The sequence below is a fragment of the Anticarsia gemmatalis genome, chromosome 5, assembly GCF_050436995.1.
Source record: "Anticarsia gemmatalis isolate Benzon Research Colony breed Stoneville strain chromosome 5, ilAntGemm2 primary, whole genome shotgun sequence".
NCBI lineage: Eukaryota > Metazoa > Arthropoda > Insecta > Lepidoptera > Erebidae > Anticarsia > Anticarsia gemmatalis.
The window spans coordinates 2,307,883-2,335,680 of record NC_134749.1 but is presented as its reverse complement, the minus strand read 5'-3'; the positions used below and the strand labels follow the sequence as shown (position 1 = coordinate 2,335,680).

Here is a 27,798-nt window from a genome sequence, read left to right as displayed (position 1 = left end):
TTTTTTAATTTACGAAATAGGTATTAAAATTGCAAGTAATAATTTCTTTTGAATCTGCATTGATCTCATAATTTAACAAATTTAATAAAATGAATAAAATTGCCACCAAACATCTTATCACACAAGACAAATATCTATATTATTATAGCTTTAAGCATAGCAAATACATTTTTCTGAATTTTCTTATGAAAGTTAAGAGTAAAGGTTCAATTAAGTACCTTCATAAATATATTATGTAATGGAAATTGTAGAAGTCGTTTAGGGGTGCTTATAAAGGTTAAAGGTTAATTTTTCTTTACATTGACACGTTGAAAATTGATTATTATCTGACAAAAACGTCAACATTTGTTTTAAAAAAGTTATCTGGGCGTTGGAAAAACCAGCCATCAGTCTTATAAAATATATGAAAAGACAGTTTTTTCTACAATGGATTTTATACCCAGGAGTAGAACAACTCACTAGCAATAATCGCCACGGCAGCGAATGACCGACACTTGACACGTCACAGGAAGTGAATCGGTATTCAAATTCATTTAAAAGTAAATGTTTGTAATGGAAAAACAATAAAGTTAAGCTATGTTACTGACGTTTACTGCGGAGGACACTTAATGAAAAACAATAATGGAATCGTAAACATCAGAAACACGAGTTTCTATTGTTATAATAATATGTAAGTAGGTATTTCAAGTCTAAGACAATGACTTCAATCAATACTTGATATTGAAGAACTGGTAGAAAAAATTGCAAACATTATCTAGGTTTTAGATAGGTATAGGAGTTGCTGCTAAACTAATGATTATGATTTTACCGATTATGCTTGTTCTGTAAGCTGAACTCTTTGGCGACCTGTTATGCCTAAGTGATGGAGCAGTAAGAATAAATGACCTGTTTGTCTATTCAGCTTGAATACGTAATAAAAACCTTTAACTAGAAACTCGATGAACGTACAAAGTGAACTGGAAACAGTCGGGATCCCCGCGAATTATTGTCAGGCGATACGAACGTGAGCTGTTTATCTGTTATCAGTGTGCGTTGCATAGCGTTGAGTGTTGTGTATGTGTGAGTGCGCGCTCGGTCACGTTTCGCGCGGCGTGTGGAGGACGCGGCGACGGCGCGTGCAACCACCCCGCCCCCCGCCTCACCGCTCACACCCCCGCACTTTGTCACGTGTTATCGAGGTGTTATTTTCGCTTCGCTTTCGCTACAAATCTATCTAGGTTTCGTATTGATTTAGAACTTTTAATTAGGTTTGGAGTTTTACGTAATAAAATTAGCTTTTATGCCATAAATAGAGATCTGTATATTTTTCGGTGCGTCTGAAAGGAGGTAAGGTCAGCAACGTACTTAAGTCTACTCTCCATCTTTTTTTAATATTTTTGGCCTGTGAAGTTAAAAGTTCCTAAGTTTACTTTTAACATTTTTGTTGTTTACAGAATCTTACTAAGTAAAGATTGGGCATTGCGACATAAGTACAAAATTATGTTAAAATAGTTAAATGAAACACTTCGCATGTAAATTGGCTGTGAAACATTGTAACATTGAACTCTGGTCTATAAATAGATATAAACAAGTCTCGATGACGTCACTATTGCAGGTGGCATAGATTTATATTTTATAAGACCGTGAGGAAAATTACGCGATACTTAAAGAAAAAATATCACGTACCCAACGATAAAGCTCATAATAAAAAGATTTTAAATTCCTATTACAAGTGATGATATTTATATTACGATGCTGAAAAAATAGGTTGTCTTTTACAAATGTCATGGCCACTGAAAAACACGATCCTTGAATCGACGAGGCTGTACATACAAATACCTGTGCCTACCAAAATAAACAACAATGGTACTTACACCGGAAAATGGAAGTGTAGACTTTTCCTGCCGAAAATTTTCCAGGAAAGCGCCTATACGGATTCTTATGATTGAAAAAAATATGAAAAGGTAGGTACTTTTAATTTTGTACACAAATTTGCTTTTGGATGGATAAATCTTGCGAAACAAATTCTCATTCTTGGTATTGATCTCGTAATATTACAGTTTTTATTTCGATTTTTGAGTTACCGAAATTCTCTCAATAGCTGCTTAACACACGGATAAATATTCTTCCTTGTCTAACTTACACAATATAGTCCCTTCAAGGCATATTTCGTACTTGTATTTAAGACGTCTGTTTGGTACTGACAAGTCACATAATCGTCTTATTGATTGAAAACTTACATAGGTAGGTATATAGAATTAACCCAGGGCCCTGCCGAAAAAGGAATAAAAATGGCTGGTTTCTTACCGAAGTTACCTAGTAGGTAGGTATACGAAGAAATTTGGGGAGTCAAGGCGCAATTTTAAGATTTTTTGGAAAACATAAATTTGGAATAATTTAATTGAAGTTTTTTTTGCCGATATCATTGACAGGGTTACTTCAACGTAGTGCAATAAACTTCAGAGACGTTATTGTTACATAATGAACGATTGCCTTTAATCACATAGCGATAAGACTTGACCCAGTTATGTAAATAACTCTCCATTTTTCTTAACGTACTCTCAAGTATTACTACTGCACAAACTGAAAATATCGCCGTGCAAGAGTCTTGAAAAAATTAGGATTAGAAGAAAATTTATTTTTATGAAAACTATGTAACTAGGTAACTTGTCCGAAAATTTAATAATTTGCACACCTTACTTAGTAGTGACATTTAATTTTGTTTGCAATGACATAAGCCATTCATTTAGAAAAAAATGAAGTCTTTAGTCGATGGTATTCTAAAATCGTGTAATTATTTTTAAGACCGACATAAGCTTATTATTATCTTGCAGTAGGAACCTAGTGGATAAAAATGTCAAATCAAAAAGAAAATAGGTAAATAGAATGACTGAATGGGAATCATATTATTAAAATAACATTCACGTAGAACAAAGACACAATTTGCTTTATTTAACTTACCTATCGCTATAAAAACAATAACAGGATTTTAAAACAAATAATAAATTATTTTATTTGAACTGGTTTTAATAAAATCGCGTGACTTGTTTCCGTGTGTTAAATTGCGCAATATTGACCAATAATCACAAGATGCTTTTCATCACATTCTCATCGTAATTTTCATAATCAATGCACTCTTAAGATTTTGAGGACACCTCAAAGCAGATTGTGTTTAGTATGTTTTACTAGCTTTCTACGTGTAATATGGAGGAAATATTTTTTAGTTGGACTCAGTCATTACTCATTATATTTACCTACGTATAATAATATAATTATTGCACGTGTACATACTTGTGTAGATATTAAGTAAGTATTTACGTTTATAGCTCATGCACTATGTGTCACTTTTAATTTTGACACAGGTACCTAATAGGTATGCTTTTATACTGAAATGCAATCAAAAATAACCCTCATTTTGCTAATTTTATTTCAGGAATTAGCATTGTTATTTCCTTAAATTTAGAGAATTTTAGCAAACATAGGTACATTTTTTTATCTGAGGTTCTCAATCACAGGTGAAAAATCATAACTTACGTGTACCTACAACGTGTTTTGGTTGTAGGTGCACGTAACGTGTGTGTAATTTTTTTATAGAAGATTTGCCTTAGTTCTTTGTTATCAATTTTATTTACTTACTGCCAAAAAAAACAACTTATCACTAAGGATTGTCATGACACATAAGACAAGACATTGCCCAGATAATCGAGTTTAGATGACAGATAAAACAATTAATTGTTTTTATTTTTATACTAGTCATGTGACAACAAGTTCTATTATTCGGCTGTTTAATTGCTAATGAATTAACGCGTAACATCACGTGTTCGACCGAAACGATTAACGTTTATCGGATATCGAACCACGAAAATAAATGTACCTACATACATAAATGTAGGTAATACTAATTGCCCATTCCTTTAAAAAGGATGCGGCACACGAATGTTATTTCCGATTACATTATTATTTTACACGCATCACGTGAACGGACCATTTAAACTTTTCCCAAATGGGATAAATAATCACCTGTCAAACCACTTGCAAAAATGGTTACTTTACTCCTATTTTATTTTAATCTGTAATTTTTTTATAGTGATGAAACGAACACATGAATAACTGGAGCGTTAAATAACTTAAATATCATAGGTACCTACATACCTACCCGAGAACCTTAGCATATTTTTGTATGTTAATAGGTAGTTTACATGTCAAAAAGTATGATAAACAAAATTTCCCAATTTTGGAAAAATTACAGTTTTCATTGCAAGTCGTACGTAAACACCAGTCAAAACACTTTCATCGAAGCTGCATAATTCATTAATTTAAAAGTGAACAGGTCAAAAAATTCAAAATTCATTGAAATCTATTCAAATTCTTGTAGATTACATTATCCATATTTTTAGGTATTTCTAAAATAGGTAGGGGAATGAAAATTGTATAGCGAAAAATTCATGACACTGGAATAAGTCTTTGTGAAATGTATAAACAGCTGTTTAGCTTGTAGGTAGGCACTGGTTACTGAACGAAATTTAAAAAAAATGTAAAACGGAATTGAGTATTTTGTCGGTAAATTCTGAATCGTTTATTTTTCCGGGTCAAGGTTACAATAGACTTGAATAGACTACTACTAGAAAGTTTATAATCAAGTTCATGTAAACATTTAAATAGGTAGGTACCTACCTATAGTAAGTAACAACGTAGGTTGCTAAAGCCAACAGTTGCTTCAAACTTTCACTCAGACATAGACTACCTTTCCCATTATAATAAAAATATAGGATTTCAGTTATAAAACTGTTTTGACAACTGTTTCAGCCAGTGCGGTGTTATCAGTTTACGTGTGTTTCTATCTTGTTAAATAATAAACAATTGTATATTTTTCGTTAAACAGTCATCGCAGTGGCCATAGCCGGTACTTACCCACATAGTGTCACTTAGTATTAAAATATAAATTACTGAACACCTACAACTAATTATTTACAAAGGTGTAAGTAGGTATATCGGAAGGTTACGCAGACGTTTTTAAATTACTTACTTGTCATATTTAACGGTAGGTCCGTTCTCCTCCCAATAATGTCGTGTTTCCATATTCACTTTCTGTCACAACAAAAACAACAAATCACTGTATCACTATCACTTGATATAATACAAAATATCTTTTTACATTTTACCCCTTCAAGGGTTAGGTATAAGTACAACACTATTCACAAGCTGCAACACTTAAGTAAGGTCCTCGCAATCCATTTTCAGTAAACGATCACAACGAATGTATATTATTGTTATCGTATTTAACTGCATGTAGAGAGCGTGACAGACGTCGTTAGCCTGAGAGCTTCGCGGCCACTCTGAGCGGATGTACTCTAAACACCGGCCGGTTTAAGTCATGTGACGGCGCGGCGGCGTCAAAATATGGCACGGGGCGTCGGAATGTCGAGGCACATTCCTCAGCTCGTGCTGTGCACTCAAAAATCTAGCGAAAATTGGGAACGTCCGATAGCTAGTTGTTTTCACGTGTAATGTGAAGTAAATTGCAGTAGCGATTTAGTGGAACAATTCGCGGATGATGGCATAGGTTTTGTTCCGTTGAACGCGTCCGGCGGGCGCCTCGGCAAGCCGCCTCGAGCCACGCTCGCTCGCACGTGACCGTGGTGACGTGACTTTTACTCCGCCCCGCGCGGCACACACCACACACACATACATCGCGCTTCGATATACTCTATCGTTTTATGAGCTAGGCAAACAACGCGTTACGTGGATACACAAAATCTGCGATAAACCGAATAGTCAGTATTTTTGAGTTAAAGGTAGGTATCCTTTAAATTACTTACATGTGTAATGTAAGCGTAGCTAGGTAGGTAGGTACCTACTCAATTATTAATCTTAAAGGATTTTATTAAGGCTGCACTAGGTAGGCAGGTCTCCGTAATCATCACAATATTCTAAACGAGAAGGCATCGACCGAACAGCCCTTTTTCCCATTGATCAATAAATACTTCGCCAAACTCTTGTATAATTCACACCGAGAAGCCAAATGGACAAGTGCCAGCCCATTGAAGACCTATAGGTATCTACACATCGAGCGATTCTTTCTTAATCTGACACACCCACATATTTAATACAGCAGCTATTAGGCTGTGGGTACTTAGGTATGTATGCTGCAGTCTGCAAGGTAAAAGCGTAGACGACCGATACGTGAAAGTGACTGACTGTCCGTTCAGTGTTGTAATATCATTTGTATAGTGTACACATTACCTTGGTTGACAATATTCTGAGGATAACAATAGTTGCCGATGAATGCCAAAAACTGCATGTGTAGATTGTGCAGTGGTTAAAATGAGCAGCTTCATTTCAGGATCGAAGCATCGAAACCCTCACGGGCTGGTCTTCGAAAATGTGGTTGTCGATGTTAAAAGAAAATATTTTACTCGGTATTTCATTAAAACGTAACTCTGAGATGATTGCTTAGGTATGCTTTACAAAAAAACACTGTTAAACTTTTTATTGATATAGGAATAGGAAACACAAGTTAATATAATATTAACACCACACGCAGTCCAGTTTCAATACCTAGCAGGCTAAAATGGCGACATTGGTTAATAACACCCATTAGCAGCACATTAACTGTGCGTTTAGCAAATGGAACGATATTACCCTATTGAGTTTCTAACACTATCGCCTACTTTAAGTACCTACCTTTGTGATGAAAGTTCAGGGACCTCTGCGATCGGGAAAGTCGCGAATAGTTTGCAATAGTAAGTTATTTACATGTAATGATCTCGTAGATTCCTTGTTTAAATGACGACTAACGTCTCTTGTATGACGTAGGACTTAAAAACAACAGACAAATAGGACAACCATTCCCGAAGATCAAAATCTTTTTTAAAGACTAATCTCGCACTAAGAATTGCTCTTGTGTCGTGAGGACTTTAACAAAATACACAAAACGGGCACTATACAACTAGATCCCAAACAATTATTAGTGGATCACACAATTATATTGTTCTGTGTCGGAATCGAACCCGCGACCACACCTCCCGACGCAATGGTAGCCGTGTGGGAAATGTGGGAATCGAAACCCGCAACCTCCCGACGCAATGGTAGCGGTGTGGCGACCCAAACCACTGCGCTACGTAAGTTATTGACGGTAGATCGATTCGAAGAGAGATCAAATGGAGCCTACCTTATAACTTAAATCATCAGGAAGTTTGGTTGTTTTGATAGATGCTTATTACTCCATCACGCTTAACTTGAACGGATTTTGATATTCAATTGATAGACATACAGGTACCTATTGGGTTGACATAATAATATAGAATACTCTTTACCTTCACCTAGGAAATCTTTTCACGTGGACAAAGTCGCGAGCAGAAGCAAATAACAATAAAAAAATAGTAGCTCCTAACTACGCCATAGTTAATACCTACATTCTATGATCACAACCTGACCTTCTCAAAAATTTTTCCAATAATTACAATGATTCATATAGCCGTACGAAGCACGTGAAGTCCTAAGTTCGTTCAGATCTGACATGTGACTGAAAACATAGTAAAGAGGCTAAGTTCGTAACGTTATCAGTATCCGGTGCACGGCCGCAATTGATAACGTTGTGCATTTCAAGTCTAAACAATACTACTTAATGCGTAAACAGGTAAAAGGCGACATAGTTTTCTAGTTATATTTTTAAACGCTTTTGAATGCGGTAGTTATTAGAGATATCTTTGGACAACTCACACACTGTCATCTGATTCCAAACTTCGCTGAACTTGTGTTGATTGATATAGTAATCAGTTACCAGACAAACGAATATAACTATTCATTTGTCTGGTAATATAATAGGTAAAGTTACATAGGTACAGAATCAAAAACGGATTGTAGCTCCTCACAGAAATATATTATTGTCCTGGAGTAGGTATTGTACTCGTATATGAATTTACAACTTTTTACTTCCCACCTTCTAACTTATTATCTGAGCAAAGACCTCCCTGAATAAGAAGAAATTGACCATGAAGACTTTACTGGCCAAGTACATTTGGAGAACTTAGCATCTGTTGGAGAACTAGGTACCGTAGATCTATACTACTGCATGTCTATGAAAAAAATTTAATACAGTTCCTTAAGAGAGGTTTCCTCACGTTTTCCTTTGAATACCAAGCTTGCATCATTCTCCTATATTTATTGCTAGGTATTTCTTATACATATTATTATAGGTCTCGTGTTCAAATGAGTCACAAATGCGTGCGCTGCGTGCAACGTATGCCATTATATCCACTGTTGTAATGGCGATATAAAACTATGAAGTCATTAATATTTATTGCATTTACACGCTATTCTTTATGTATAATTATTGAGTTCTTCCACCAACACTGTAAATGGTAATTGTCTTATTAACTTATCTGCCTACGCATTAAAATTAGGGAATGCAATCCCGACTCGAGATCGTCAACTCGAGATCCCTCGCGATCAGAAATATCAATCCCGCGGGATCCCGAGATTTTCGGGATCCCGTCCAGTTAGTAAAAATAAGGCTTGTTTAATGTAATATGTGTGTGATAGTGTGGTGAATGCAATAAATTATTATTTGAAAGAAAATAAAAGCCTTTATTTTTGAATATTACTAACAACGTAACATAATTAACAGGTGTAATAACATGAACATAATCAAAAAAGTAGGTGTAGCTCCAGGAGATCAAAATAAAAAGTAATCACATGGCATTTTGAAAGTAGCCTCTTAAAATACAAAGTGTATCAATAGTACGAGCTTCTAATCGGCATCTTAAGTCTATTGCAATGTACCCAGCTGCTGAAAATGCCCTCTCCGACAATCCCGAACGGGATCTCGTCATATTATGCTTCGGGATTGATCCCGAAAAAATACACGGGCTCTCGCGAGATCGGGATCCCGCGAGATCGGGATTGCATTCACTAATTAAAATATACCATTAAGTACATTATATTTATTAAACGAGCACTTGGACTTTTCTGTTTGTGACACTTATGGATAAACGGCTACCGCGATTTTATTTGGTTTAGATTTTTTATTTGTCCTGCCTTTGTAGCGTGGTCAGCTGAGTTATATGCGACTGCCGCGCAGAGGTCTCGGCTTCGAATCCTGGGTCGAGCCAGAAAATCATTTCTGAGCTTTTCTCTTAGGAGTATCTTAGAGATTACCTGGAGTTAGGAAGTTGAGGTGGAGACTACCTTGCAAAGTACGTGAAGCCGTCGGTTCTGCACCTGACCTCTCACTGGTCGTGTCTGTTTAGTCGTCCCATCGGACTTGACCGGACTATGAGAGAGATGGAATAGTATAGGCAAACTGTGCAGGATTTCGTTTATAGAGTCCAAGTGTGTGTATAATGTAGGTACCTACCTAAAATTATATTTGCTATGTCCACCTAATATTAGAACCTCATCTCACTCGGAGAATATGCTGGTAAACACATTTGCATAACTTGACATTGAAATGTAGTTTGGTTAGTTTTAAATATCTCACATTACCAGAAAAAAGCAAATAACACTCCAGTAATAATACTTTTTATAAAGGAAATTAGAACGGCATTTTTATGCCATTCCAATTTCCTTTTTAAAAATTCATTTCAATATCATATGCGTAGATAGAAATATAAGATAAGTAGCTGAAGCCATGCTAGGCATAGCCAATTTCATGGTTAAAAACTGTAGGTGATTATTTGTTTTAGAATATTAGCGCATTTCAGTTTTACTAGATCCAAGAATCAAACCTTTTCCTCGTTTGGCGTAAGCAGTCAATTGGACAAACCTAAGGTTTTTCCAATACTGTCACTCAAGGATCGGCGAAAATGTTATGCATGAGTAACTATATGATAACATTTATTGGATTAGATTTTGTTGTTAAAAGTTTAATTTTTGTAATATTTTTCATGAACTGTTTTTAATGTATTATTATTATTTTTTACATTACAAGCATGCCCTATAGTCTGAAAGAACATTTGTGTAATGGCAACATTGCATTTTGACAGCTGCTATTGCGTTTCGTTCCTTGCTTAGATTTCCTCTATGATATAAACAGTAAAAATGCTTTTATTATAATTAATTATTTAACGTCTTTAAAATACACACACATCTAAAGTTTTTTTTGTGAGCATAAAAGGTATAAAATAAATTAAATTTTATAATATGTAAGTGACTCATTACACGTCATCGTGAAGTGGTAACAAAACGCAAATTGATATCTGTCAATCAAATTGTACAGCAGATTTTCGGAAGAGGCGTTCATTATTTTACGTTTATTGCGTATAGAACAGTGGTGAAATCTGTAAAAATGCTCGCTTTAATCAATCGTATCCTTGATTGGATTAAAAGCTTGTTCTGGAAGGAGGAGATGGAGCTAACACTAGTTGGATTGCAGTACTCAGGGAAAACAACTTTTGTTAACGTCATTGCCGTTAGTATAATCTGAAAACAATATTTTTGTGTTGTTTTAACTTCCTTGTCCACTTTGTGGGGTCATTAAATAGCTTTGTTTTATATATGTGCGGTATTTATGATGTGACGATCGAATTTCGTCGCTGTTACGTTTTATAGATTTCATTGGATATTTTTCCGATGACTTTGTGCGTCTGGTACGTATGGTATTATGTGATCGTATTACTCATTGTTTTTGTTTGCTCTAACTGTGTATCTGTGTCATTCATAACAAAGGATATTTTTAGGAAATCTCATTGCACTTAGGTTACTGTTAGACCTCATTACCATTTAGTAACAATTTTGGTGAAAGTTACATGCAATTAGCATAAAAAAGGCTTAAATATTGAACTTAATGTTAAGACCAATTACCATTCTTTAGTTTTAGATATTCAAAGATATTTTAATTGAAATATTTCAGAGCTTGTCAGATTCCAATTTAAATGGAGTCACTGTCTTATAATTTTTCTTATATGAATATTATTAGACAAGGCATAATAATTATGAAAAATGCAATAGATCTTGCAGTTGTTCTCATAAAGCATGTATTTAATCTTACCTTTGGTTTATCTTTGGTAATTATTAAAATTATATAATAATTATTTGGTTTAAGAATGTTTGACCTCATATCATGACACTATGCATGCCTACATTTGCTTAACATAGGCTACAATCAACAAAACTGGCTGCATATAAGAATTGAACTAATCTAATCCAAAATCTATTCTAATAATTTAAATTACAATGTGTTTAATTACCAAGTGGTGTTCTTTGGTCTCTGTCTACCCCTGAGTGTGCAAGGCATGATTTTATATATGAATAGAAATAGAAATAGAAAATGTAGAATGTGTTTTTGTATTTCACATTACATCATGACTTAATTAATTTGTATGAAAATTGCAAGTATACTTATATTTTTTATCTTTGTTCAGCTTTTTGGGGTCTCTTAGATTCTTGTTGTGGTCTTTTGTAGAGATATGTATAGAAAACTGTTGTTGCCCTAAAATATATATATTAAAAAGAATGATAGAGATCATTTTCGGAAAGCAAAACTAATGTAACTGCCGGTTAAAGTTAGTGTTTTAAAATCAATATTAATTAATTGTTTTTTTGCTAGCTCACCCATGACTTTGCCCACTTGATAAAACTTATCCTATGTGTTAATCTTCAGGTTATAAACTGCCTTTGTATCAAATTTCATTAAAATCCATCCAGTAGTTTTTCATGCTTGAGTAACAAACATACATAACATTCATCCTTTCGAATTTATAATTTTAGTAGAATTGAATTCAGTATAGTAGTACATCTTACATTATACAAAATTAATTAATTACATTTAAAATGAAAATAAACAATTACCTATATATTATTTTATGAATTTTTTTTTTCAGTAAACATTATCAATGTCAAATTCAATGTCAGTCAGTTGTATGATATGTTTAAACAGTTCATTTACCCTTTATCTTATCACAACAGTTACAGATTCTAAATACATTTGTTCTCTGTGTTATTGATGAGTTGTAGTACCATGGTGATATAAAAATATTTTAATACTAAGCTTTTATTGATGGGAGATGTATTCCATGCTAATAACAGCAAACCAGTCCAGCTGTTTAGTATTGAAATGCAACAGACTGGCAGATGCATTTATAATGTTGTGGACAAAACTATGGGCATAAGCTAGTATTCAGCTAGCTTTTCTAGTAGTAGTGGTGGGTCCAAATATAAATAATAAATAGTAGTAAATATGAAACTGGTCACTCTCTATCTATCCAACGATTTGGGCCATAGCAACCACTTCGACTCCTAATCATGTTGGTACTTATCAGGGCAGGCCTATATGGCTCATTTTGGCTTTAAAAACTAAAACTGGTGTAATTACTGTGTAAAGAAGTGTAATAGGAGTTTATTCCATGCTAATAACAGCAAATCAGTCCAGTTTAGTATTGAAAGTGCAACAGACAGGCAATCTGCATTTATAATGTTGTGGATAAAACCATGGGCAAAAGCTAGTATTAAGCTAGCTTTTCTAGTAATACTGGTGGGTCCAAATATAAAATATAATAAATAGTAGTAAATATAAAATTGGTCACTCTCTATCTATCCAACGATTTGGGCCATAGCAACAATCATGTTGGTACTTATCAGGGAAGGCCTATATGGCCCATTTTGGCTTTAAAAATTAAAACTGGTGTAATTACTGTGTAAAGAAGTGTGTATATTCTTTCCCCCTTTTTAAGGGGACAGTTGTCCACAAAAGGTTGGGAACATATCTCAATCTCTAGATCATATGTTCCCAACTTATAACACAGCATAAATAACTTCTGTCAGGCTGACTTAAAGCCATTGACCGCTCACCAAGTGTGGAATGCCTTGTTTATTCATCTGTTTTGCTCAACCACAAAGAAACTCCTGTTATAAGGATATCATATCACTTGCATTTCATTATGCTGTATTTGCATATCACTACATAGTATAAAACAAAGTCGCCCATTTTGTCTGTAGTCCCTTCGTATGCATAAAACTTTAAAACTACGCAACGGATTTTGATGCGGTTTTCACTAATAGAAAGAGTATTTTCTCCGACAGGTTTTTATATATAATTGAAATACATTGAAACTATATTAGTTGAGTTATAGCGATTTATGTACAAGAAGTCAGAAAAAAAATCTAATTGAAAATTGCATTTGTGCGTGCGCCGCTAATACCGTTGGATACAAGTAAGAACAATGTATAGCAAAAACATTGGTCTTTATTAGTTCTACAAAAAAGTCCGCGATGACATATATCCAGCTTTTTTATTTAAGTCACAAAAACTACTTTTCTGTATTAAAAAAACATTTAATTCGTTGGGTGATGTTTAACTGGTGATATAACCAATAATACATATATCCTTATCAAAATAAGTAAGTTCATCATCACGAGCATTTAATTTAGATTATTTTTGCAGTTTACAGTGTGTTATTTAGACATATAGTTTAGGAGATATCACGATATTAGTATTGCGGCACGGTACGGGCCGGCCGCGGCGGCGGGGGCAGCGTCCCTATAAATAGCGTTAATCTTCTAAAAATAAGTGTAAATAAAAAATAAGTAAAAGTAATAAAATGTAGAATGTAAATAATTTAAAAAGTAAACAAGAAAATAATAGTTAGATGTATATAACAAAAGTAGGTAAGTACATAAAAAAAAAAACAAAAAATATAAAAAAACGGTACATAAAAAATTAATAATATTAAAAAGTAGGTACTACGACTTTGATCTATACATATAAGACAAAAAAAATCTGTACATTACTTAAATATTTTTTCCAAAAACTGATAGGGGGGGGGGGGGCGATCAAAGAAGAGTCACAGAAACCAAAAAACATTTTAATATTTTAAACGCGGTTAAGGGAAAGAGAAGTTATTGTGAATTGAAAATTAGTATCCAATATGTGTTGGTGCGTTGACTGTATTTGTCGAAGTAGCGGGATACACGCAAACGAAGTTGCGCGGGTCAGCTAGTTTATGTAATAAAATGCATCTAGAGTTTCACTGGCTAGACTATGTTTTAGATAAAATCTATTATTAGATTCTATCTAGTAAAACTTGTGTGACATTATTTTTTTATATAAAAATTGAACAAATGGCTATAAAAATAGTTAAGGTCAAGAATATCCTATTGTGGTTGTTATTTTTTATTCATTTACACTACTACATCACTACCTACAATAGTTAAAATATTGTTCCCACTGTTAAAAGGTTATTTAAAACATATTAAAACGAGTTTATGCTCTAAATTTTGACAGCTTGAAACAATATTTATTTTTTAATTATTCTATATGTCGATCAGAGTTATAAACTATGTCTGCACTACATTTTATTTAAAATCTGTTCAGTAGTATTTGCGTGGAAGAGTCGCAAGCATACATACATCCATCATTATAAACTTTCATATTTATAACATGTGCATTAAATTCCAAATCAAAATGTTACATATCATTAAAACTCCAGGAAGCACATAAATAAATGTTTCAGTTCGAATAAATACTTATTGCAACATAATTGAATGATAAGTTGTGACAGGAAAAATGGATAATGTAGGTAATTAAAAAATAAAGGCATAATATATCGTTTATACAACTGCATAATTATAATTATTATTATGAATAAATAAACATCCATCATTGTTACAGTGCTCTTAGTTTAGATAAACTTTTCTGCAATATTTTGTGCACATTTAATTCGCGATTACCAAACAAACTAGTTTTTCTTGAAATGAAAAATTGTCATTCCGATTTTTGGCGACACTACGTACTTTTTACTGTGAAATATGTTTTTGGTTTAGCTAACTACGCTTACATAATAGACGAGGAAATATACCCAATTACATAGTTTTATCACTATCATTACAATATTATAAAATAAACTCACTTCGTCGCGCTGTCTATCTGTTTGTACGCAATAAACTAAAAATCTATTGAACGAATTTTCATAAGATTTTCGACAATAGATAGAGTGATTTTTGAGGCTTAATTGTATAATTTGTTGAGGTTTTGTTTAAATTACTATTTGACTCGGGGTGAAGTTAAAAATAAAATATTTTCAATGTTACTATAGTTGAGGAAAGACCAATTATTGGGAAATGCGGTAATTGTTACAAATTGTGTCACTATTTCCTTGTTACCTGTATAATAAACATGTTATTATTCTATAGGTATACCATTATCCTCTTTTAAAACACTCCCATAGTGTTCGGGAATACGATACGTGATATCAATCTACGCGATTTTATACATATTATAAATTCACCAAGGACATTACTGATTAGCGAATTACTATTTCCATCTGTGGACAGATTTATTTTGCAATACGAAAAATGAACGGGAAAAATATGTGATGATGATGATGAATGCTTAGCATTTTGGTTAGCGGCGACTCATCATCATCAATCATCATCAGAATTCTAGGTTCGTCATTAGGGTCGTATATTGTCTTAGGTGGATAATATTTAACCCTGTATTGCTATACGTATAGTACTTTGGAGGAAATTCTTTTTAATGGATAGGACTTGGATAATGTCTGAGGATAGAATTGGAGAACCGAGGATTTGCTACTGATTATGACATAAAATAAAACGTTTTGTTACTTTCTTGTATTGAATCTTATAATCTTATAATATAAATAAACTATCTTGCTTGTAGTTTTATTTGTATATTGTGTTGTTAAGTATATTTTTTCTGTGTGTTACAGTCCGGCCAGTTCAGTGAAGACATGATACCGACAGTCGGCTTCAACATGCGCAAGATCACTAAAGGAAATGTCACTATTAAGGTAAATATTAATACTCGTTGCACGCGACAAATAACACACCCTTTCATAAACATCTCGTTTTGTTTACTTCCTCACAAATCTATACTAATATTATAAAGCTGAAGAGTTTGTTTGTTTGAACGCGCTAATCTCAGGAACTACTGGTCCGATTAGAAAAATTCTTCCAGTGTTAGATAGCCCATTTATCGAGGAAGTCTATAGGCTATATATTATCACGCTTCGACCAATAGGAGCAGAGTTCCAGTAAAAATTTTACAAAAACAGGGAAAATTATGACCCATTCTCGCTTATGAAGGTTGATTGAAGATTGAAGCAAGCGAAGTTGCACGGGTCGGCTAGTACGCTATATTCAGATACAAATAGTTATTTGGCGCATGCTGTAGTATGCACTATGATTTAACAACTTAATAGAGTCTTGTGTGTAAGGTTTGCGGCTGAAAAATGCACGCAAAATTCAGAATTTAAAACATCAAACCTACGATCCCATTGGACGCAAGTTCAATGCTATAGCCGTTAAGTTACCGTGTAAGTATTTTAAGAAATGATTAAAATCTAGGTTTACCTTAAAACCTAGATTTGTTCAAGGATTATAATCGTGTTTATTCTACATTCGAGTACATTCTTTGTGTTGGATAATTGATACTTCAAAAACTTCAAAAATAAATAAGTCACTACGTGCGTTATTTATTTTTATAAACCTAATTACCATCTTTTGTGTGCGCGCAGTCGGGTAAAATCTCATCAAAGTCGCTTAAAGCCTAAGGTTAAAAACCTCGCGTGCATATTTCCAACACGTTACTACTTTCTAAGTAATTTGTGACCAAAGGTAACGAAAATAGCTTTGTAAAGAGAAAGGTAAATAAAAGAATACAATGTTACCATAACAGTGAAATTTAAAAGGTAAAAATAATGCGTATGTAGGGCAACACTGGACAGATGACACTGGCGCAGTGGTGTAGGTCGCCACGCCATTGCCATTGCGTTGCGAGGTCGTGGGTTTGATTACCACATGAAACAATTATTTATGTGATCCACAAATAATTGTTTTGGGTCTGGTTGTATGAGGCAAATTTTCGTCAAAAGATCAATCGACCAGTGTAAGAACCAGTAATAACCACACATCAATGTTCAAAAAGATAAGCCTTCTTATTCATAAACACACTATAAACCCATTTTAGTTAAAATGCTACTATAATATGTTTTCTCTTTTTCATTTCGCTAAGGAGTGAAAGAAACAAAACACAAAGCCTTTCATAACTATATATATTTTTATGAATAAGACGGTAGGATTATAATTTCGCTTTTATTAGTGAGATATTATTGGAAAAGCGGTTTTAATTAACTACGTCATTCATTGACATTAATATCATTATTTTAGTATTAATTCATTGGAATGTGCATATTATGAATGAATAAACCTTTCCAGGCAAATACTCAGGGATAATCCTTGTTTTTATGAACATAAAAACATGAAACAAATATCCTTATGTCACGCACGTATACATAATATATAATCATTTTAATTATTATGAATGCAGTGTGGGAAATCCTGTTTTTTTAATTAGCAGTGGGGACGCAAAGTCTATGAGGGATAACTAGCTTCTCGCTTGCGGCTTTGCCCGCCTGTAATTTCATCTTCCTTGGAGGGGAATTTCCAAAAATCTCTCTCTTTGTGCTCCTCTACACTTCTTAAGGAATCTTCATACCAAGTTTCAACTTTCTACGTTTTGTAGTTTAGGCTGTGCGTTGTTCATCAGTCAGTCAGTCAGTCACTCAGTAACGGGAAGAGTTTTATGCCTATATGTTATTTTTAAGTACAAGTTATATGTAGGATATTAAAGAAAAAAAAGTTAAATAGTGTAGTGCGACATACGTTTGTGTTTTTAGTCGATAAACCTACCTGTATACAAAGTGTACTTAATTTTGATTGCCCATAGTATACGGGTTTGTTGTAATACTATGGGTATATCGATTAAAAAGCTTGTGGAAGTACTCAGGACATATAGCAACAATCATACTAGTTATAAACGTTTTAATACTAAATACCTATGTTTACCTAACCTTTCCACATTTGCTAGGAGACCCTTGACCAGCAGTGGGACAGTCACTGACACAAACTACCTAGTTCTTGCCCGCAACTTCGTCCACATGGAAAGTTTTTTGGAGTAGAAATTATTAAATTATGATTGTGTTCACCAAGGTTCTATAATTAAGTGAATTATAATAAACAAACCAAAATTATTGTTATGTTTTATAATGAGCATAACTGCATCTACCCTCAAATGCTTCTCGAATTTATAATAGGATAGGAATAAGAGAATGCAAGCAAATGTGTTCCTCTCGATTGTTGTATTTTTGTTCTGAATTCGCAATAATCAGTGGTTTTTATTTTCCAGGTGTGGGATATCGGCGGTCAGCCAAGGTTCCGATCTATGTGGGAGAGGTATTGTCGCGGCGTTAACGCTATCGTGTATGTATTACAACTTGTCTATAAGTATTTGTACTGTAGTGAGCAGTTTTATATTAGGACTATACACGACAATCTGGTGCAGATATCTCAAAATGTTTCGTCGTCGTCGATTCTTTGTAGCTCTCTTGTATCGAGCTGTAGGATTGAGTATGTTGGTATTACATTATAATTTATTTCTTCATCATATTTAACGCCAGCGGCGTATGTACAATTTTCTCCATACTAAAATATACGATTTTGTATTCAAGAGAGTTGGTTTTATTTATTTATAATGTGTATACTCTCGTCAGGTACATGGTGGACGCGGCGGACCCCGACAAGATCGAGGCGTCCCGCAACGAGCTGCACAGTCTGCTGGAGAAGCAGCAGCTCACCGGCATCCCCGTGCTAGTGCTGGGCAACAAGCGCGACCTGCCCCACGCGCTCGACGAGCACGGCCTCATCGAGCGAATGTGAGTACACCGCCCGCCTCGCTCTCTCGCTCTGTAGCCACACACTCGCGCCGCCAGCTATGTACAGCGTGCTGGGCAACAAGCGCGACCTGCCCCACGCGCTCGACGAGCACGGCCTCATCGAGCGAATGTGAGTACACCGCCCGCCCCGCTCTCTCGCTCTGTAGCCACACACTCGCGCCGCCAGCTATGTACAGCGTGCTGGGCAACAAGCGCGACCTGCCCCACGCGCTCGACGAGCACGGCCTCATCGAGCGAATGTGAGTACACCGCCCGCCTCGCTCTCTCGCTCTGTAGCCACACACTCGCGCCGCCAGCTATGTACAGCGTGCTGGGCAACAAGCGCGACCTGCCCCACGCGCTCGACGAGCACGGCCTCATCGAGCGAATGTGAGTACACCGCCCGCCCCGCTCTCTCGCTCTGTAGCCACACACTCGCGCCGCCAGCTATGTACAGCGTGCTGGGCAACAAGCGCGACCTGCCCCACGCGCTCGACGAGCACGGCCTCATCGAGCGAATGTGAGTACACCGCCCGCCTCGCTCTCTCGCTCTGTAGCCACACACTCGCGCCGCCAGCTATGTACAGCGTGCTGGGCAACAAGCGCGACCTGCCCCACGCGCTCGACGAGCACGGCCTCATCGAGCGAATGTGAGTACACCGCCCGCCTCGCTCTCTCGCTCTGTAGCCACACACTCGCGCCGCCAGCTATGTACAGCGTGCTGGGCAACAAGCGCGACCTGCCCCACGCGCTCGACGAGCACGGCCTCATCGAGCGAATGTGAGTACACCGCCCGCCCCGCTCTCTCGCTCTGTAGCCACACACTCGCGCCGCCAGCTATGTACAGCGTGCTGGGCAACAAGCGCGACCTGCCCCACGCGCTCGACGAGCACGGCCTCATCGAGCGAATGTGAGTACACCGCCCGCCTCGCTCTCTCGCTCTGTAGCCACACACTCGCGCCGCCAGCTATGTACAGCGTGCTGGGCAACAAGCGCGACCTGCCCCACGCGCTCGACGAGCACGGCCTCATCGAGCGAATGTGAGTACACCGCCCGCCCCGCTCTCTCGCTCTGTAGCCACACACTCGCGCCGCCAGCTATGTACAGCGTGCTGGGCAACAAGCGCGACCTGCCCCACGCGCTCGACGAGCACGGCCTCATCGAGCGAATGTGAGTACACCGCCCGCCTCGCTCTCTCGCTCTGTAGCCACACACTCGCGCCGCCAGCTATGTACAGCGTGCTGGGCAACAAGCGCGACCTGCCCCACGCGCTCGACGAGCACGGCCTCATCGAGCGAATGTGAGTACACCGCCCGCCTCGCTCTCTCGCTCTGTAGCCACACACTCGCGCCGCCAGCTATGTACAGCGTGCTGGGCAACAAGCGCGACCTGCCCCACGCGCTCGACGAGCACGGCCTCATCGAGCGAATGTGAGTACACCGCCCGCCTCGCTCTCTCGCTCTGTAGCCACACACTCGCGCCGCCAGCTATGTACAGCGTGCTGGGCATAAGAGAATTTGTGTACGGAACATATCTAGCGAGATACTCCAGAGAGATTAATTTCTCATAATTATTAAACTTTAAAACTGCTTATAAAATTATTGATGAACCATTTATTACATAAGTAATACATACCTATAAGTAGGCGTAAGGGTAGACAGAGATCGAAAGCGCCACTTACTACGACCCCTACAAACTACTACTTAATGAATTATTAAATTCTATATTTCAGGAACTTGTCAGCTATCCAAGACCGCGAGATATGTTGCTACTCGATCTCTTGCAAAGAGAAGGACAACATCGACATCACGTTACAATGGCTCATTCAACACAGTAAGTCTGGTAGCTCGCGTTAATCGCACACAACTATCAACCTTATTCAACTAGACATTCTAATACACTAAGGCGCAGTTTCCTTTGTAGACAACACGGTAGAAAAATATTTTTTCTAATTTATTGTTGTAAAAATGTTTGTTAAATTATGATTTATTTGAAATAGAAAAAGTTAAAACTAATGTAAGTACAGGTTTTGCTAAACAACTTGAGCAATGTAGCTAGATTGCACTGTACGATGTATAGGTCCGCGAAAAGTGTAGGGCACGAAGGGCTATTGAGTGCCGACTTGATAAGTAATGCGTGCTCTCTACAATGTGTCTACATTCTGTTTTATCCTACTACAGTAACCTGGGCTCAAGTTGTTTGACGATAACTGAACGATGATGAGAAAATTATCGTAAGTGGATTTCATTCACATTTGATCGGTTCTTGTAGCTAAGTTGTACGAAAGTTTTATATTCAAACAAAATCGGATAGTTTACTTCGGGAATATTCGACAATCATCGGCAAATATCAGAAATTATTAATACTCTATCTTGATGAATAATAATTTCCGACTTGAGTCGACAATAGCCGAATATTCCCGAAACGATTTAAAATGCAATATTCGACTTCGAAGTAATTTGAGGTCGGTGTTTTGCGGCTGTGAAATTGATTTAGCACTTATGTTATATGAAACACAGTATTTTGGAATGAGTCCGATTTATGGGACACATGACCGGACAGAAATGGTGGGAGATATTTAAATGTCTTATAATTCGGGTTTTGGAGTCGAAAAATATTACTCTGTAGTACAGTCAGCAACTAAAATAGTTAAACACAGATATTTTCATCACTAGATAAATTACAATTGATAGTTTGTCGAAACAGTTTTAAATAAAATTGAAAGTTGTTAAATTATTTTTGTAGTTGACTGTAGCACTAAAAACCCCGCGTTGGAATCAGAAATTCCAAATAAAATTTTGAACAACATACTTATCAACTGAATATTTGTATTTTTTTTGTATTATTTTGGTACCAATTACTTATTATACATAAAATTGTTATATGTAATTGTAACTTATGAACCTGTGGAAGAACAAAACAGTAAGATGTGATACATACCTAAGATATTTATGCCCGTGACTGTACATCACGATTTTACTTTAAGAGAAGGGAAAAATAAGATTTACAATTGCATTGAAAAGTTAATAATTTTATTTATATTATGTTTATTAAAAGTTTATTTTCATAACTCCTGCATAAGTGTTAGATAGCTTAATTAATGGAATTTTGTCAGTGGTTCTCATAATGTCCCTTTTATCTGCCAGTTTGATAACTCTCGCTGTCTTTTCTATCCAGCAGTTAGGTTATCTGATACTTATTCGTGAGCTGCGAAACTGGCTTTTAGTGAAGTCTCTTAAAATAAAGGGATAAGGAGAAGAACAATTTATTGTTTAAATAACATTCCGAAATTATGAAACTGTGTTGTTATAGGGTCTTCTCATAATAGCTGGTGATATTATATATTGGTAGGTGACCTTTGTGAGACGATAGCCTATGTCATTGTTGGTCGTTTGGGAGTGTGTCGTATGTATGTGTAAGATTGTACCGCACTACGGAAATGCTTAAAATAACATACATACATTCATAAAATCACATCTTTTTCCCCATATATGGTAGGCAGAGACAAAAAAACGCTACTTGGTACGATCCTTACTAATTCCGTTGCCTCATTCATATCCATACATCTGAATATACGGACCGCCGATTAGGAGTACTAAGCACCTGACTTTTTAAAACAAAAAAATTAAAATCTTAAGGTAGTCCGGAGTTTGGTCCAATTTCGAGTATAACCGGCCTGATATTATGTATGCATACAGTTTTAGTCACCTAATCGTGATGGCATGGGCAGAGTTGCCTCCCAACATAAATATCACTAGCTATTTTGAGAAAACTTTACGTATAATTATATAACTGCGCCTTGTATATAGTGTTTTAACTGAATGTCTTTATATACATAAGTTGCGCCTGTAATGACGTTAGAATCCTTTATAACAATGAATATACGTTAAAAACTAGTTCACGGCTTATACATAAGTGTCGGTTAACCTAACCGGTAGATAAAGACAGTGTGAACTGTCGAAAGTCTATTGATATGCTAACCGGTACTTGTTCGTAACTTGTTAAACTTAATGGGGTAGTTTCCAGATAAAATGCTTTGAGACTTTAACTAATAGATAAGAAATCTGGCAGTTGTCTCTCGTGACATCGGCTATTATGTATACTGTTTGTTTAATATATTATTAATTTTGTTGGAACTTTATTACTGTTTTTAAGTTTCATTTAAAAATATAAATAAAATTGCAATTGTTTTTTAATAACTTTTGAGGATAAAATGTATGTGATTGTAATTAAACAAATAGGAAACTACCCTATTTATTTTCGAAGTATATGCTTGAGATTCGGTACGTCTCTATACCAAATTTTGAGTATACGCAATTTCTAAAGTAATTTAAAACAGTTATATGATGAATGAATTGTTATAATATTAAGCTTGCCTTTGAACCCCTCAAATTAGGCAAAACATTTCTTAACAAAATTCCCCTTGCTTGACTTGCGTAGCATTCATTGCAATGATTCTTGCCAAACGCGTAATAATTTAATTAAACGAGTTTCATGAAAAATTCTAACTTTAGTTACAAGTTGCTAATAATTAAACTTTAGTAAGCGATAAGCTACGGGGGATAAGTGGTAAACTATCCTTACTTAAAAAAAAAAGAGTGTTTGCGGCGCGATTTTTGGACAATGACGCGCGTTGTTTCATGGGGGTAGGCAGAGACACGATTATACGATCTCTATAAACTTATTTTGCTTACGTATATCATTGTTAATAAAGAAATTTCAATCTCATTTAAGACGCGATAACTAGCTTGAGTTTTGCACTCTCTAAAATGTGATATATTATCTTTTTACTCTGCGACCATTGGCTTACATTAATTTTATTATTGTTTTCAAAATGGTGCCAAGCTGTAATATTTTATTTTTCCATATATTTATTAAAACGCAATAAAGCCTTTTTATTGTGTGAAAAGATAATGTTGTCACATTAGAAAAAATGTACGCGTACATCTAAAATATAGTCACTGTTAGATATTGTATGTCCGTCTATGGAGACTTGTCTCGGAAACTGCTGGACCCATAATGTGATATTATTTTCGAACGTAAATAATACGTAAGATTAATTACATCGTTTGAAAGTATTACACGGATTTTATTGGGACTGCAAATAACATGTTTTAAATGATAGGCACTAATTGTCAATTTTGGCATTATTATTAGTTTACCATACATGGAACAAACATTTGTGTGGTACACTGATTCCGAGTCTAGTATTTCGTGTTTACTGGAAGGTCGGGAATTGCATTTTTTAAAAAGGTTAATGTAAATTTGCAGTCTCAATATAATTGTGTGTCGTTTACATATTGTAAATTGCTAGATCAGGACATATCAATTATAACCATGATGTTTTTATATTAAATCTACCCGTCACTATAATTTAGATGTAGTACTACCATGTTAGAATATTTAGATTCCTTAATAATATTAGCGTTATATATTATAAATATACTTATCTCATATTGTTAGCTAAAACAAATAAGATTAAAAAATGATTAGTGTGCGAATAATTATGTTGATGTAACTTTAGAAATAATGTATATAACATGAACAATACATATGTAATTTATGTATAAATATGTGAAATATATACTACTTTAAGCTACGGACATATTATTTTATTGATATCCTAATACCATATAATCCTTACAGACCATTTTATGGCGTATACACAACACTGCTTATCTCATTGAAAAATTGAGTAATTAATAAAATAAATAAAGTATAACACACATTTTCATAATACAAAAGTATTACAGAGCTACAAAATGGAAGAAGTATATCAAAAAATTAAAATAATATGTCCATGTTTCAAAAATACTTGTTTATTTTTCATTAGTCGTTCTTATTCGCACGCTAACAGAGTTTTGTCGAATATAGAAAAGTCACTAGATGTGTAATTAATTGAAATTATAAAAATACCCGCTTCGACTGCACATTATGTTTATATAAACGTTTATATATAGTTATCTTGTAATATAGATAGTTTGAACGTAGGTCGAGCTCTCGTTGATGGCTGGAAGGAATGTACTACTGAATTTGGAAGCCGTTATTTACAATTATTAATTTGAAAATTAACATAGATTTTCGTAACAAATTCGTGAATATAACAAAAATAAAGACATTACTGGAGTACTATAAAGTTAACCATCAACATGACATTTTAGCACAGTTACTGATATTAAAAGGAATTAAGAAAATTCTACATTACTTCTAAATGTGATGTTAAATTATCAATTTGAAAATATCATCATCATCATCTCAGCCGGGAATCGTCCACTGCTGGACAAAAGCCTCCCCCATCGAGCGCCAATAGGACCGGTCCAATTGAAAATATATTTTGTCATAATGACTTCCAAATCCACTAGTGCCACCTATATCCAGGTAACTCCCAATTGGCGCCTGGTTACATAGAAAATAGTTTACAAATAGATATGTAGACGTCAATGATGTGGGTTTACTAGTAAATGCACTCAGTTGTTGAAGTGCTAAGGAACATTTGGATGCTTACGATATTTATGTGTATAAGCGAGTCTAATCTAAGGATTTATTTTCTCCTACGCTGAATCGGTTGCGTACGTCGGTCGAGTATTACATAGGAAAATTCTTTGAGCAGGCCAACGTTGTTGTTCGGTGTCGTACGTTCGACCGACGTTAGTGTAGGAAGAAATTAAGCCTAAAACGATGGAAAATATTATCTACATTTTTATCGATAGTTCCTCGGAAACTTCGAGCGTTTCTCACAAATCCCCACATCATTGGCATAGATATTTTTTTCGCATTAATAAAGCAATATCGAACCAAAGGCAGTCGAGAATTGTGCCCACACGCGCCATTGACGAGTGATAATGTTCTCTAAATTTGTATGTAACCTTTGTACTGGATTTGTAAGGCGAAGTTCTTAGTATTACTTAATTAATTAATTATATTTCGAAGGCTATCTCAAATAGTTTTCAAACAATGTCTTTTTTTAAATATTTATTTAAATAATTATGTAGCGACTATCAACGAAATATGGCGATAGAATAATCAAGTTTGTAAGTCTTGATATAAGATGTAAATCATATTACGGGGTTCCGTACTAATCTAACGACAATAATTTGCTGTCACATTACAAAGTTAAATAGATAGCAAGTATGTGTGTGGCTTGTTCGTAAAATATTTGCCGGTGGCTTCGTAATGTTATCAAGAGTATCACCGGCAAATCTTTAGTGAACGAGTTGTAACATTTTTTTTCGTTCAATTCCTTTGCATTCCACATTGTTTAAATTATTTGAGGTAATACATGTATAATTTTATTTTTATATAATGGTGCGTTTATATTGTATGGCTGTAACTTATCTTTTTTCTACAAAATGATAATACACTTGCAGAGATATACCGACGTTTGTCTCATTTCGTAGTACCTAGTTAATTGTTTGCTCATGTTGATTCAGTAAAGTATAAGGCTGGAGGTCTAAACTGTGTTTATTTATTTTTTATCCAATATTTAAGAAGAAACCTGTACCCGACATGTTTTTCAGCTTCATACTAATGGTAGTAATGGTAAAAAGTTGTTTGCGTATTTTAATAATATAGTTGACTAGGGGCACGTCCCGGCATCACCTGGTTTAAACAGTTATTTAAAAAAAAACCTTCAATAATATCTAAGTTTTGAATTGGAATATCAGTAGAACCGGGATAGTCCCTATTGACTAAGTTTACGGGAATCCAATATTATCATAATAACAATATATTGATAATATCTTTATAATAATAAAAGTTTACCGACGCATGAATATTTAAAATAGAATTCATGTCTGTCTGCGAGATATAAGATATCAAAATACAATATAATTACTTTTTGTCTTTCTGTCCGTCCTTAAGCTTAAGAACGGACCTTACCAATTTAATTGGACTTTCACTGAAACATAGAAAAGTATAATACATTTTATTTTGAAAAGAAATTTCTTGCGTGGAATCATGAAATATGGCGTTCTTTGGTCCCTGCCTACCCCCCCTGGGAAAAACGCTAAAATGTATGTACGTCTGTTTAAATTATAAATAGTTTAAAAGAAACAAAATGGGAACGGATGTCTTATAACAAGTGAAACTGCGAGGCTTAACTAGTAAAGCAAGCACTTCACTTATCTATTCGATAAAGTGTTATAGATAAAAACAAAAGTGTATATGTATTAGTAGACGAAGAACGTTCTAGAATAAACACCTACCTATGCCGGCAATCAGCCAGACATAAATATCTTTATTTACATACTTAAATTAACACTTTCGCTGCCAACAAACCTAAGTACTTAGTAGGTTTTCTGAACTCACTCAGTGAGTTGCTGGCAACCAATGTGTTAAGCAATTCATTGTAGATATCTATTATCAAAAGTATACCTAGAATCTAAACCTTATCTTGTTATCAAAGATAGATTTCATATAGGTAATTTACCTTAATTACTTAAGTTTTGTAAAGACTAATCTTTGAATGTGTAGGTTAAATATATTTAATCCGAAAAAATTCATGGCTTGTGGTTTAAAATCCCGTTTAGAAATTAGTCATTCAAAGTTTTTAAACAATGGCGGTTTGTACACACAATACAAAATTGTTAAACGGTTTATAACGCGATGAAAATTTTAAGGTTTACGATACCTTGTTTAATTCAGTCAGCTCGTGACCACGGTCGATGCAATTCAATCGAACAGGCAACGCAGTAAGGCCCGTTTAGCATTATTGTATTGTATAGGTACTAGCTGACCCGCGCAACTTCGCTTGCGTCACATAAGACAGAAAGGGTCAAATTTTTCCCCGTTCTTGTAACATTTCTTATTGCTACTTTGCTGCTATTGGTCGTAGCATGATGATATATAGCCTATAGCCCTCCTCGATAAATGGACTATCGAACACCGAAATAATTTTTCGAATCGGACCCGTAGTTCCTGAGATTAGCGCGTCCAAACAAACAAACAAACTCTTCAGCTTTATAATCTTAGTATAGATTCAGTTATTGTTGTTTCTACGCTAGCTATTTGCGATCACCATCGCTCAACGATCAGTAGGTTAAACGGCCTTTAGCGTAGACATTACATATAGGGGTGGCTTCTTAGTGGGCTCCAAATGGGACGTACAAATGCGATCCCAGTTGTCGTCAAGAAAACGGTCGTAAAGCCATGT

At 35.4% G+C, this 27,798-nt stretch overlaps 2 protein-coding genes across 2 annotated transcripts in view; one reads left to right on the top strand and one right to left on the bottom strand.

Moving 5' to 3' along the window:
* The window catches only part of cwo (transcription factor cwo), a 46,374-nt gene extending 40,777 nt beyond the window's left edge, over window positions 1–5,597 (bottom strand). The window contains exon 1 of the mRNA XM_076114075.1: window positions 5,006–5,597. Within this exon, the coding sequence (XP_075970190.1) occupies window positions 5,006–5,058 (53 nt within the window). The 5' untranslated portion in view covers window positions 5,059–5,597. The remainder of the gene's footprint in view (window positions 1–5,005) is intronic.
* Window positions 5,598–10,178: 4,581 nt separating this feature from the next.
* Window positions 10,179–26,023, top strand: Arl8 (ADP-ribosylation factor-like protein 8). Its single transcript, XM_076114067.1, has 5 exons — window positions 10,179–10,390; window positions 15,645–15,725; window positions 18,122–18,195; window positions 18,486–18,647; window positions 20,380–26,023. The coding sequence occupies exons 1-5, from the start codon at window positions 10,268–10,270 to the stop codon at window positions 20,501–20,503; spliced, it is 564 nt and encodes a 187-aa protein (XP_075970182.1). The 5' UTR covers window positions 10,179–10,267; the 3' UTR covers window positions 20,504–26,023.
* The last annotated feature ends 1,775 nt before the right edge of the window (window positions 26,024–27,798 follow it).